Source organism: Eptesicus fuscus, chromosome 7, assembly GCF_027574615.1.
Source record: "Eptesicus fuscus isolate TK198812 chromosome 7, DD_ASM_mEF_20220401, whole genome shotgun sequence".
Classification (NCBI taxonomy): Eukaryota; Metazoa; Chordata; class Mammalia; order Chiroptera; family Vespertilionidae; genus Eptesicus; species Eptesicus fuscus.
Genome location: NC_072479.1, coordinates 16,659,502 through 16,673,197, shown reverse-complemented (window position 1 = coordinate 16,673,197; position 13,696 = coordinate 16,659,502). Strand labels below are relative to the sequence as shown.

The following is a 13,696-nucleotide window of genomic DNA, read 5'->3' as shown; positions in this document are numbered from 1 at the left end:
ATCTTCAACATAGCTACCATTTGTTAAGCATTTGCATACATTGTCTCTAATCCTTACAGCAACCTTGCAGGTATTACTATTCCATTTTACAGGTGCAGCAGTGGAGGCTCTGAGGACTCAAGCAATGCGCCCCAGATTACACAGAGAGTAAGTGGCAGAGCCAGAATCCAAACTCTGGTCCATCTGGTTCCGAGCCTGCACTCCTATTTCCGGGATGCCATGCTAAAATAGAACCCCCCTGGGAGAGTCGCCATGTGTTTAGGTCTCAGGCTCCTGCAGTGTCCTGAATGAATTCTAAGGAAGGGTCTTTCCAACTCCAGCATCCTATGTGTCTCTGGGACCGCTCAGAGGGGCAGTAAGTGCAGGCGATGGGGACACCTCCTTCCAGGGTTGGTGGGTGGTGCAGTGGCGCTCACCTCCCCCATTTTTGTAGCAGAGATAGGGAAACCTCCAGACGTTGCCTAGGCCAATGATCTCCCCGGCCACTGACAGCACGAACTCCATCTTGTTGTTCCAGTGCCCGCGTTCCAGGGTGCCATCTTCCTCTGCCTTTCCCACGGCAGGGTACACGGGTTTTGTCTCTCCATTACTGGCTGTGCCCGAGACCCGGCTGTCCATCCCACCTGGAAAACAAGCAGGGCACTCTGTCACCTGGGAACTCTGGGAGGAAAACGCTCCCCATCCTTCACCAGCAAATGTCCAAGGGAAAAAGTGCACTGGGAGAGAGTGCACTCCTGCTCCCTTGTCTGCGGACCCAGGTCCCCCTTAGCCTCTCTTATGGGTAGAGGCTGGGTGAAAATATATATTCTTTTCCTGTGCCGGGAGGAAAGGCTGATACTGAAGTACAGATGCTGCTTCCATCACACAGGCGCTTGGGTTGGGATTTGTGGACGTGGGAGAACTCACACAGGCTCCAGATGGTCTACGTTCTCCTTGCCACCCCACAACTCCCCGGGTCTGTGTTAGCATGAGCTTTAGTTTCTCTAGTCTGTATGCTGGGGACGATTGAAGGGATGGGATTTTTATAAATCCTCAAAACTCAGTCTCTTATTGACAAAGAGACAAGGAGATGACAAGAAGTGCTCGGGCCCATTCTCTGTAAGAGCTTGTACTGCTTGGGAGGTGAGGGGAGTTAATTTTTGTTGCAGGAATTTATTCAAAGAAAATAGTTCTGACTGTGGGTAAAGATTTTGGCTTAAGGATATTCATTGCTTTTAACACCAAAAAATTAGAATGTACATAAATGTTTAAGAATGGTAAATAGATGAATAAATTATGGTTACATACACACAATGGACTACTATATAATCATTAAAAATTGTGTTGCAGGAGAAAGTGTAATGAATAAAAAGTGTTCATAAGATGTGAAATGTAAACAGTTATAAAATAGGTCATACAATATGATTATGCTGGAAAAATATTTTATATTTATATGCATTGCAAGATTAGGATGTGCAGAAAAATGTTTTTTCTCTCCTTGGATTATAGGAATTTTTCTTATCTATATTTTCTACACTTTTTATCACAGAACATGTTTTATTTCGTAAACCAGTTTTTTTAAAAAACTCCTTCCAAAGCAATGAGAGAGGTTGAGTGGGACCAGGAACCCTGAATAAGGTGAGCGGATCTTTCCAGCTGCTTCCTCCATCTCTCTCTGAAATCAGCCAAAGGAAAAGAAGAACTCTGGGCTCTCTTCTTTTTGGGTGATAACAAATGTAGGAAACTGTTACAGTAGAGAAGACAACACAAAACGAATAAAGAATAAGAATTCTAAACCCTTCACTGTCCTATTCTAGACTGTTATTGGGATTGAGGATAAGATTAGATGTGGTTCATATATAGCGAGCAACTACTACGGAAAAAGCACTTTACATACATTTATCTCTTTAATCCACACAACAACCCTGAGATGTAAGCAGTGTTACTCTGCTTTGTAAATGCAGAGACTGAGGCTCAGAGAGGTTCAATAGTGTGTCTGCTGCCATACAGCTGGTAATTGCACGGCCAGGACCTAAACCCACTCTGTTCCTGTTTTTTTCAATTACATTTCTTGATTACGTTGGCTGCCTTGATTTATCAGCATGTCGAATATAAGCATTTTCTAATGACTCTCCCCTGATTGTATACAGTGGCTCCTTTTCCGGAAAAGTGGGCAAATGGACTTTTTCCTATACCTCAAGAGAAGTTCTTGTTAGCAGAACTTTCTCAGCAGGAGCCCCAGCTGGACACAGACTCTCCGAGGGATCCAGAACATCAGGAAACAGTAGGACCTTTGTTTATTTGATAAATAGGGAATGGACTCCAGAGGTTGTTAGTGGAATAAGAAGGAGAAACGCAAGCAGCTGGTTCCAAGACGACTCTTCAGTCATTTAGAGAAGGTTGCCTAATGTCTTGCGCTGGTTCTGGGCCTCCCTTTAGCCTCTGATGATGTCTTCCAAGGGTGGAATTCCATCTCCCTCCACTTCATCCTCCTCCCAGATCCCCTAAGAAACAGTAGCCCTATCCTGGGTCCCTTGGCCTCCTTAAGGTTCTGCTTCTCAGAGGTAGCCTTGGGCAGTTGAAAGGACATTAGGAATAGAGTCAAACAAGCCTGGATTCAGGTTTTAGCTTTGAGCCATATCACTTACTGCCTGACTTCAGGAAAAATAAGTAATCTGAGTCTTAGTTTGCTCATCCGTAACAGTGAGAATGATAGGATATACTTAGCTATAAGGATTAAATCACTTAGTAGAATCACAGGTATTTAAATTTTTCTTTTCTTTCAATACTATCAAACTTTTTATGTTCTTCAATCTTAACTCATTTCACAGAGAAGAAACCCTTCATTTTCTTAGCATTAAACCCAAATGTCTTCCCTCTCAATCTAGGATTCTCTTTCTCCAAATCACATTGTCCCTTAAGTCAACAACCACTAAAGTTTCAGAAAGTAAAGAAAATAGCATATACTCTTTGCATGGGCACACATAAATGTCAGAAACATTTTCTAGGAGAGCCTCAAAAAGCCCTTCGATTATAAGTCCTGTGGATCCCACCAACCTGTAGTCTGAGACCCAGAAACAGAAAAAGAAGAGAAGAAAATGTTACTAACCTTCTTGCAGTTGCTGCCAGAGGTCCAGGCACAGGGAGAAGAATTATCTAAGGGGGAAGGGGAAGGTGCTGGCTATTTAAAGTGTGGTTCCAACTCCCCTGTGGCACTTGTAATTCTAAACTTGGCCCAGCCCACATTCTGCCCTCCTGCCTCCCCTTCCTACAATCCCCCTTCCCCTGGCACCAGACAACTCACACGTGAGTGATTTCACAGCCCGTGGAGTGTGTTCACGCCCTGGCAGGTCAGGCCAACTGCCTGTGAGCTTATCTGCAGCACACACTCCTCCCTGGAGCTCACATGCCCTTCCCCTCTTGGTGGGCTCTCCAGAGGGATCCTGCCTTCCATCCCTTTCTCCTATTCAAGTGTTCCTATAAATCCAGCAAGAATAGATGTTCCTTTGGTCAAGCCTATACAGATTAATTTAAAAGTACATTTATCTTATTCTTTACAGCTTATGCTTTGGAATGGACAATGATTTAGGATAAAGATACATAGATTATGGCAACTCTAAGAAGTGAGAAAAACTTCCTAAACACACACACACACACACACACACACACACACACACACAATCCTATATAATAAAATCCTAATATGCAAATTGTCCCCTCGACTGGGAGTTCAACCGCTCACTATGATGTGCGCTGACCACCAGGGGGTCATGAAGAACATGGTGGGCATCAGCGACCCCTCACTGGCTACCTGGGGGCAGGGGTGACAGGACAGAGGTGCAGTGAGAATGCGGGGTGTCTGCTGAGCTTGCTCTCACTCCCCCTGCTACCCTCCCCCAGGATGCCAGGGCTCATGCCGGGGAAGCCTCCCCCTTCTCCCCTCGCCGCCTCCCCCTCAGGTGCTGGGTGCCCAGGAGGACCCCACCCTGTACCTGCACGGCCTCTTTTGGGTGAGCCAGGCCACAGCCTCCAGGACTTCAGGGGTTCACACAGGAGCCGGTCTGTGAGGCCAGCCGGGAGAGAGCACCCTGCCTGCCCGGCTTCCGTTCAGTGCCGCTGGGCAGCCCAGAGGCCCACGCTGCACCTCGGCCTGCAGCGTCCAGCTGCGCTCACCACATCTCCGCATGTGGACTTGGGTGCTGTGACTCAGATGGAGGGGGGCGCGCGGGGGCCCGGAGGCCCAGGTGCTGCCCAGGGCCCAGAGGTCAGCTAGGACCTGCTCTTCCACGCCAGATGCAGATGCTCGCACTTTGATTGCCGGCCAGGCCTAGGAACTGCACCTGAGCATGAATTTCATGCACCAGGCCTCTGAGGCTGGGCGGGGAGAAGGGCTGTGGGTGGTTGGCAGGCCAGCCCCACCCTCAATCGGAGTGGGGGGCCGATCTGCTGGGGGGCGCCGGCCAGTTGAATTCCCGGTTGAACTCCTGGTCGAGGGGACAATTTGCATATTAGCTTTTTATTATATACTAGCAGCCCATTTGCACGAAGATTCGTGCAATAGACCTTCATTCACCTGGCTGCCTGCACCAGTTTTCTGCCGGCACCGGGGACCCAGGCCTTGGCTGTGGCCACCGCCTTCTGCCTTCTTTCAGGGTTGGCCCCGGGCGGTGGCCTTGGCTCTGCTGCACCCCAGCCTCCCTGCTATGGATCATAGGAGCCGACCCCCATGGTTGCCTGCTATCCGTGCAGGCTCCCCGCTGGTGCCCCAGGCTTTCCCTGCCTTGGGCTCAGGCGCACCCCAACGTCCCTGCAACGGTTCCCTGGTGGGAGTGGTTGGTGGGCGTGGTGGTGAGCGTGGCTTGTGGGTGTAGCGAAGGTACGGTCAATTTGCATATTACTCTATTATTAGGTAGGACTAGAGGCCTGGTGCACGAATTCGTGCACAGGTGGGGTCCCTTGGCCTGGCCTACAGGGCCAATTGGGGCTGTCTTGCCCAGTCCCTATCGGGGGCCATCAGGGCCAGCCAGCCAGGGGAAGGGACTGCAGGAGGTTGGCTGTAGGAGCACACTGACCACCCGACCGGCTGCGGGGGAGGGACCATGGGAGGTTGGCTGTGGGAACGCACTTCCCACCAGGGGCCAGCTCCTGCATTGAGTGTCTGCCTCCTGGTGGTCAGTGAACATTATAGCAACCAGTTGTTCAGCCAACTGATCATAATGGTCACTTAGGCTTTTATATGTAGAGAGAGGATATACACATAGAAAAGTCTGAAAAAATATTCATCCAATGGCTCATAGTAGCTACATTTGTAGAATAGAGCTGGAGGCAGGAGATGATGTAAAGTGATATTTTCACTTCTGCTTTTTGAGCTTCAGTATTGTTTGAATTTTTAAATAATGTGCTAGAATTGATTTTTAAATAATTTTTAAACCAATCATGAAAAGAAAGTGCTGCCGAAACCGGCTTGGCTCAGTGGATAGAGTGTCGGCCTGCGGACTGAAGGGTCCCAGGTTCGATTCCGGTCAAGGGCATGTACCTCGGTTGCGGGCACATCCCCTGTGGGGGGTGTGCAGGAGGCGGCTGATCGATGTTTCTCTCTCATCGATGTTTCTAGCTCTCTATCCCTCTCCCTTCCTCTCTGTAAAAAAATAAAAAATATATATATTTAAAAAAAAAGAAAGAAAGAAAAGAAAGTGCTGATGTTTAAAATAAAACAAAGCCTTAAACCCATCATAAGCAAGGAGTTGGCTGTGAAGAGGAGGCGGAGGCAGTCAGGGGAGCTCTGCTTTGAGGCAGGCGCAGCCAGGAGGCATCTGGGCTGAGTAGAGGACCATTCCTTTCAGGTGGAGGGAAGAGGCCCCGCTCACCACTGGCCAAAGCGCAATGCAGTGGAAAGCTGCTTAGGCTTTGGAGCCATATGGTCCAGGCAGGAGCTGCTGAGTCCTGCTTCTGTCGCCTTCCAGTTTGTTGACCAAGGTGTTCAACTTCTGCAAGTCTTCTTGTCTCATCCATGGAGAGGATAGAATATTCTTTACCTTGCAAGGCTGTGTGAGGTTTCAGGAGATAATGTGTCCTGTATATAAAGGACCATGCATAGCAAGCCCTCAAAAGGTAGCTATGTTTTATCCTTAAGAACCTATTCACAATGAGCAGGGAAGTTTTCTTGAAGGTGATGGGAGACCCCAGAGCAAAAATAGAAGGAATAAGTCTTGGGTGAGGGTTAAGGGTGAGGGTGGGGGTGGGGGACTGAATGAGATAATAACAATGTGCCTGAAAGGATCCCAAAGTGTGGAAAGGAAGGTAAAGCAGAGAGTCTAAGGGAGTTTCTGTCTTTCTCACCCCTCATCTATCTTTAGGGCATGGAAGCAGGGACAGGGAAGTACATCATAATCCCTAGGGAGCCTGGTGGAGATTATTTTTTTTAATAAATCTTTATTGTTCAGATTATTACAGATGTTCCTCTTTTTTCTCCCCAAAGCTCCCCTCCACCCGATTCCCCGCCCCCCGTCCCATCCCCTTACCCCCCGCCACTGTCCTCATCCATAGGTGTAAGATATTTGTCCAATCTCTTCCCGCACCCTTCACACTCCCTTCCCCCCGAGAATTGTCAGTCCACTCCCTTTCTATGCCCCTGATTCTATTATATTCACCAGTTTATTCTGTTCTTCAGATTTTTTATTCAGTTGATTTTTAGATTCACTTGTTGATAGATATGTATTTGTTGTCACTTTGTTGTTCATAATTTTTATCTTTACCTTTTTCTTCCTCTTCCTCTTCTTAAAGAATACCCTTCAGCATTTCATATAATCCTGGTTTGGTGGTGATGAACTCCTTTAGCTTTTTCTTATCTGTGAAGCTCTTTATCTGACCTTCAATTCTAAATGATAGCTTTGCTAGGTAGAGTAATCTTGGTTGTAGGTTCTTGCTGTTCATCACTTTGAATATTTCTTGCCATTCCCTTCTGGCCTGCATAGTTTTTGTTGAGAAATCAGCTGACAGTCGTATGGGCACTCCCTTGTAGGTAACTAACTGTTTTTCTCTTGCTGCTTTCAAGATTCTCTCTTTGTCTTTTGCCTTTGGCATTTTAATTATGATGTGTCTTGGTGTGCTTCTCTTTGGATTCCTCTTGTTTGGGGTTCTCTGCACTTCCTGGACTTGTAAGTATATTTCTTTCACCAGATAGGGAAAGTTTTCTGTCATTATTTTTTCTAATAGGTTTTCAATATTTTGCTCTCTCTCTTCTTCTGGCACCCCCATAATTCGGATGTTGGTGTGCTTGAAGTTGTCCCAGAGGCTCCTTACACTATCTTTATATTTTTTGATTCTTTTTTCTTTTTGTTTTTCTGGTTGGGTGTTTTTTGCTTCCTCATATTTTAAATCTTTGGTTTGATTGATTCTTGGGGTCCTCTAGTCTACTATTGAATTTCTGTATATTATTCTTTATTTCAGACAGTGTATGCTTAATTTCTGACTGGTCCTTTTCCATTTTTGTGGCATTCTCATTAAGATCCTTGAAGGTCTCACTAAGTTTCTCAGATGTTTCTAGAAGATTCTTGAGTAACCTTATAACTGTGGTTTTGAACTCTATATCCAGTAGTTTGCTTTCATCCATTTATTTCATTCGTGACATGTTTCTTTGTCTCCGCATTTTGGCTGCTTCCCTGTGTTGATGGAGTGGCTTTGTGTGGTTGGTGACCTATAGGGCCCAGTGGCTCAGCCTCCCCAATCACCTGAGGTGGACACTCTTGGTGCACCCCTTTGTGGGCTGGGTGCACAGTCTTGTTGTAGTTAAGCCTTGATTGCTGTTGGTATAGTGGAAAGAATTGATCTCCAGGCCAATTGGCTGTGAGGACCCGCAGTGTCTATAATGGAAGAACTACTGTGCTGGAGACACCCTTATGGAGCAGGACTTGCTTCAGTGGGCTTTGATGCTCACTGAGTTTGCCTCTTGAGTGTGTCACTTATGGATGTGAGGAGTTGAAATCTGGTATCATCTCACACTGACCACTAGGTACACTGGCTCCTGGATCTCCAAGAATGTGCAAGTCAGCTGCTGTCTGAGGCCACCCAGCAGGAGCTACAGGGAGATCTGCAGATTTCTCCTCTTTGTTTGGGGTTTGGAAGTTTTGGCACTGTTTGACCCAGCTGCAGTTTGTTAGGTTAAGCTGCGAAAGGGCAGGCCATTCATATGTAAAAGCCACTGCGCACAGTTTGGGTGGGTTTGTAAATTGGGTGGGGCAGGGTCTCAGGGAATCACCAGGGTAGAGCAAACAGCAATGGCTGCCAGTCAGCCGTCTCTGTGTCTCTGCATCTCCGCATCCTGTGCCCTAGCGCAGTAAACAATGATTCCTGCAAGCACCTCTGCAAGAAAGCCACCCTCACTTTCTAACCTGATGTCATACAGTCTAGCTTCTCCCCGTAGGAGTCTGAGTCCCCAGAGTTTCGCTGGAAACTGGAGTTCAGAGCAGTAGGGAGCTTGTATCTCCTTCTGGATTGAGAAAAACAGCGCACCCAGTCGCCAGCCCGATTTGCGCTCCTCCGTACCTCTGCTTTTCCATGCCTCTGTACGTCCTAACCAGTCTCAATGTGCTTTTTTCTTTCCTTCTAGTTGTAGAACTTCTACTCAGCCAGCTTTCCCTTGGTTCTGGGTGATAGTCATTTTGTCTTTTAGTTGTAGTTTTGGTGTGGTTGTGAGAGGCAGCACATACAGGTGTATACCTTATGCCGCCATCTTGGTTTCCCTGATGGAGATTATTATTCTTACTAGAGACCCGGTGCATGAAATTCATGCATAGGGGGGCATGTCCCTCAGCCCAGCCTGCACCCTCTCTAATCTGGGACCGCTCGAGGGATGTCTGACTGCCCTCTCACAATCCAGGACTGCTGGCTCTCAGCTGCTCGCCTGCCTGCCTTCCTGATTGCCCCTAACCACTTCTGCCTGCCAGCCTGATCACCCCCTAACCACTCTCCTGCCAGCCTGATTGATGCCTAACAGCTCCCCTGCCAGCCTGTTTGCCCTTAACTGCCCTCCCCTGCAGGCCTGGTCACCCCTAACTGCCCTCCCCTGAAGGCCTGGGTCCCCCCCAACTGCCCTTCCCTGCAGGCCCGGTCGCCCCCAACTGCCCTCCCCTGCTGGTCATCTTGTGCCGGCCATCTTGTGTCCACATGGGGGCAGCCATCTTGTGTGTTGGAGTGACGGTCAATTTGCATATTATTATTTTTTTATTAGATAGGATAGAGACCTGGTGCACTGATGGGGGCCAGCTGGTTTGCCCTGAAGGGTGTCCCGGATCAGGGTGGGGGTTCCCTTGGGACATGGGATGGCCTGGGCGAGGGGCCTATGGTGGTTTTCAGGCTGGCCACGCCCCCCAGCAACCCAAGCAGAGGCCCTGGTATCTGGGATTTATTTATCTTCTATAATTGAAACTTTGTAGCCTTGAGTGCAGGCCTGGGCCGGCCAGGGTGTGCGGGAAGCTTGGCTTCCTTCATTGCCGGGGAAACCCAAGCCTCCTGCTTGCTCCATGGCCACAGCCATCTTGGTTGGGTTAATTTGCATACTCGCTCCTGAGTGGCTGGTGGGCGTGGATTGTTGTTGTGGCGGAGGTACGGTCAATTTGCATATTACTCTTTTATTAGATAGGATGCTTCAGCTGCCCCTTTTACTCTCTTATAACCATCCATCCATCTGATTTAACTGTGTAAAATAAAGCAATAGACCAAAAGGGTCTTCTGAGAGAGGTTGCAAATTCATTCAAAAAGAGTTCATCTTCAAAGGCAATGCTATTAAGCTCCCATTTTTACTTTTCAGTGAGTGGCACTTACTAATGACCTATTTTTTTAAATTAAATCATTATTGTTGAAAGACTAATGACCTATTAATTGAGCTACTAAGCACTGGAAATTCTGGCACTTGTAATCTAAAATTATGAGATAACTGGAGTTTACTGAGGACTCAGATTCATTCTCTAAGAAGCTGGGACACCATACACCTTTGGCAATGGCATACGGCCCTCCTATGTCCTCATACATGTGAACACTTGGAATCTCTAGTTTCCAGGAAAGACACGGGGATCATCAGGCACCATCAGGATCAGCCTGAGTTGGTTTTGAGTGGCTGCTCTTATATTTAGAAATGTTTGGTTTTACTTGTTGATCTTGTTTTTTATATAACTGCTGCCAAATTGCCATTTTGATTGTTGCTTTATTTCTCTCCAAATCCTTGTTATCCCTAAATTCTTCTTCTCTGTAACATAGGATGTGATGGGTCTTTTGCCCTGCCTAGATTGACTGTAGTTTTTAAAAGTTTGAGAACTACTGGAAGATGAGTGTTAGTTCATCACAATTCCCTGTTGGAGGTTTAGCACAATCAGGCATGATTAGTCTTCTGTCTACTTCATGCCACCATCATCCTTCGGTCTCCTGGATGCAGGGTCAGGAAACCTGAAAACAGGTCACAGTAGAGTCAATATTGAAGAGTTCTTATTCAAGAGACTGCATAAGTTTTAAGACTCACTGGAGATTGTTAGCAATGATAACTCCCCAGCATCTGTGTGAAACAACGTGAACCATTCAAAGAGCAGGCTATGAGGTGTGGCTCCTATCAAATTAGCCCTGAGCATATTTCAATGATCATATGCCATGATATACTCTCCCAGCAAGTTTTTGTCTCTACTGGGAGTGGAACAAGAGCGAATAAATTGGATAAAGAGCATGGTTCATTTCAAAAAGAATATTTCTGAGCAGCATTAGTCTCAGCATTGGAAGGGGTTGGTGTAGGAAGTGGTGGGCTCCTCTCACCTGGAGACCTTTACATTAAAGGCATAGCTCTGTTTAATCACAGGTGAGAACCCTGTTGACCTTCCTTATCTCTTTTCAAATATCACACTAACAGGAAAGACAGGAGCAAGTGGAATAATAACTAAACAACAAATTATGGTTTTCTAAATCTGGAACAATTTGAGCAACAAAATGAATAATGATAGTACTGGATTATAACCCAAAGAATGGAATACATTCATGAGTTTATACTAAAATAAACAAACAAACAAACAAACTAGAAAACTAGAGTTCTGAAAACTAGGGTTCAATTCAAAATGTATAAGGAAATATAAAATAATCATTAATCAAATACCACTGTAATAATTGTTAAAAACAAGATTCACCAATGAATACTAAAATTAATGGGTGCCTGGCCAGCGTGGCTCAGTAGTTTAGCCAGGAGGTCACAACTTGATTCCCGGTTGTGGGCTTAATCCCCTGTGTGGGGCATGTGGGAGGCAACCAATCAATGATTCGCTCTCATCATTGATATTTCTATATTTCTCTCTCTCTTCCTTCCTCTGTGAAACCAATAAAAATATATCCTACCTAATAAAAGAGTAATATGCAAATTGACTGCACCTTCGCTACGCCCAAGCCACGCCCACCAGCCAATCAGGGCAAGTATGCAAATTAACCCAACCAAGATGGTGGTTAATTTGCATATCAAGACAGCGTAGGAAGAAGCCAAGCACTGCAGAAGGGAGTGAAGCTGCGGAGAAGCAAGCAGGCGGGGCCAGCGGAGAAGGGAGGCAAGCAGGCGGGGCAGGGGAGAGCACAGCAGGAAGCCCTATTGCAGGAATCTTCCTGCAATGGGCTACTAGTTTTAAAATAAAAATAAATAAGATTAATAGGTGAAAGTTTGAGGAAGAACAGAGTTTACATAGTCTCAAAGTATCTCTCCCAAGATACTTATTAACTACAGACAGGTAGTAACTTCATAGTAGAGAAATTAGGTAAAATCCACCTTAACCAAGTGACCAAAGTCAATATCATCAATATAATAAAAGCCTAAGCAACTGTTACAGTGGAACAACCAGAACGACCAGTTGCTATGATGTTCACTGACCACCAGGTGGCAGACGCTCAATGCAGGAGCTGCCCCCTCGTGATCAGCACCACCCAGCCAGAAGCCAGGCTCACAGCTGGCAAGTGCAGCTGCCATGGTGGGAGTCTCTCCCGACTCTGTGGCAGCACTACCAAGCTGTGGCAGCAGGCACAGCGGGCTGGGATGAGTGCAAGCAGCACGGTGCCTAGCCCTGATTCAGGCTCCTCCCTGGCCACCTGCCACTTGGCACACTGCTACATCCCCTGAGGGGTCCTGGACTGTGAAAGGGATGTCTGATTGCCGACTTAGGCCTGATCCTGTGGGGATTGGGACTAAGCTGGCAGTCAGACATCCCCTGAGGGGTCCTGGCCTGCAAGAGGGATGTCTGACTGCCAGCTTAGGCCTGATCCTGGTGCCATTCTCTGTAGAGGCAGTCAGTCTGAACAATTCAGTGACTCAGGGAAGCACAGGGAACTCAGGGTGAGCCTGCCTCCACGCTTGACTCACCCACTCAATAGTGTTCACAGGACAGACTGTGGTTGCTCAGTCCATGCACATGCAGCAGCTGCTAAAGCTCAAGCAGCAGGCCATGCAGCAGCAGAAGGCCATCCAGCCACAAGCCAGCAGTCGGACATCCCCAAAGGGGTCCCAGACTGTGAGAGGGCATAGGCCGAGCTGAGGGACCTCCCCCCAATGAACAAATTCCGTGCACTGGGCCTCTAGTCAATAATAAAATATCAATATCTGTATCACAAACCTCATGAGACAATGTACTAAGGAGGACACAATAAAATGTCTGTGGTGTTCTTGCAAAAAAAAAAAATTTTTTTCAGCACAGTCATGAGAAAACAGACAAACCCTGAGTGAGGGACATTACACAAAAGAACTGATCATACTCTTCGAAATCATCAAAGCCATGAGAGACAAGGAAACTGGGAAACATCTTCAGGCTACAGGGGACTAAGGGAAAATAAAAACTAAATGAACTAAATGGGATTCTGGATAGGATCCTAGATAGGATGCTAGAACAAAAAAGGGACATTAGTAAAAACTAGTAAAACTTAAATAAAGTTTTTGATTAATAGTACTCAGCCCATGTTAATTTCCTAGTTCTGACAATTGCACTGTGGTTATGTAAGACATTAACATTAGGGGAGCTGGGTGAAGGATATATGGAAGCTCTCTGTATTATTTTTGCAATGTTTCTGTAAGTCTACAATTAATCTATATATATAAAAAGCCAGCATCCATCACCACCAGAACGACCAATGACAGGTCGCTATGATGCCCACTGTGGCCAGCGAACTGGCCTGATCAGGGGGTGGAGCCAGCCAGCCAACCTCAGGAACCATTGGTGTTACTGAAAACTTTGTTAACTTCTCTTGTGCTGTGTGTAATTTCAGATAGGATAATTAGCCTAAATTCTATAAGCAAAAGTCTTAAAGAAATAAAACTTACAACAAAGAATATTAATATCATTGTTCATCACCATTACTAATGATTATTAAGCACTTCAACATGCCAGGCACTGTGCCATCTCATTGGCACATGCACCGTCTCATTGTACCCCAAGAACAAGCCTATGAAGCAGAGATGGTTATTTTGACCTTTTAAAAATGAGAAAACACAGGCTGAGAGGGAATTAAATCACTTACTTAAGGTCACATAACTAGAAAATGGGAGAGCCAGAACTTGAACTTAGGCACGTAGGATTCTAAAGTCTATTATTTATAATTTCATGCTACACTTGAACTTGGGGGAGAGGGGTAAAAGGGGGCGGGGAGATGCTAACAAGCCAGCTCTACCACTGTGTTTATTTGTGCTATCACTGGCCCATGAAATTAAATATAA

The 13,696-nt window shown here is 46.4% G+C and overlaps 1 protein-coding gene across 2 annotated transcripts in view; it reads right to left on the bottom strand.

Annotated features, from left to right (window-relative positions):
• Positions 1 to 618, bottom strand: part of SLC6A13 (solute carrier family 6 member 13) — a 48,323-nt gene extending 47,705 nt beyond the window's left edge. For both annotated transcript variants that reach the window (XM_008160667.3, XM_054719711.1), the window contains exon 1: positions 417 to 618. In XM_008160667.3, coding sequence (XP_008158889.2) covers positions 417 to 618 — 202 coding nt within the window. The remainder of the gene's footprint in view (positions 1 to 416) is intronic.
• Between the last annotated feature and the right edge of the window lie 13,078 nt (positions 619 to 13,696).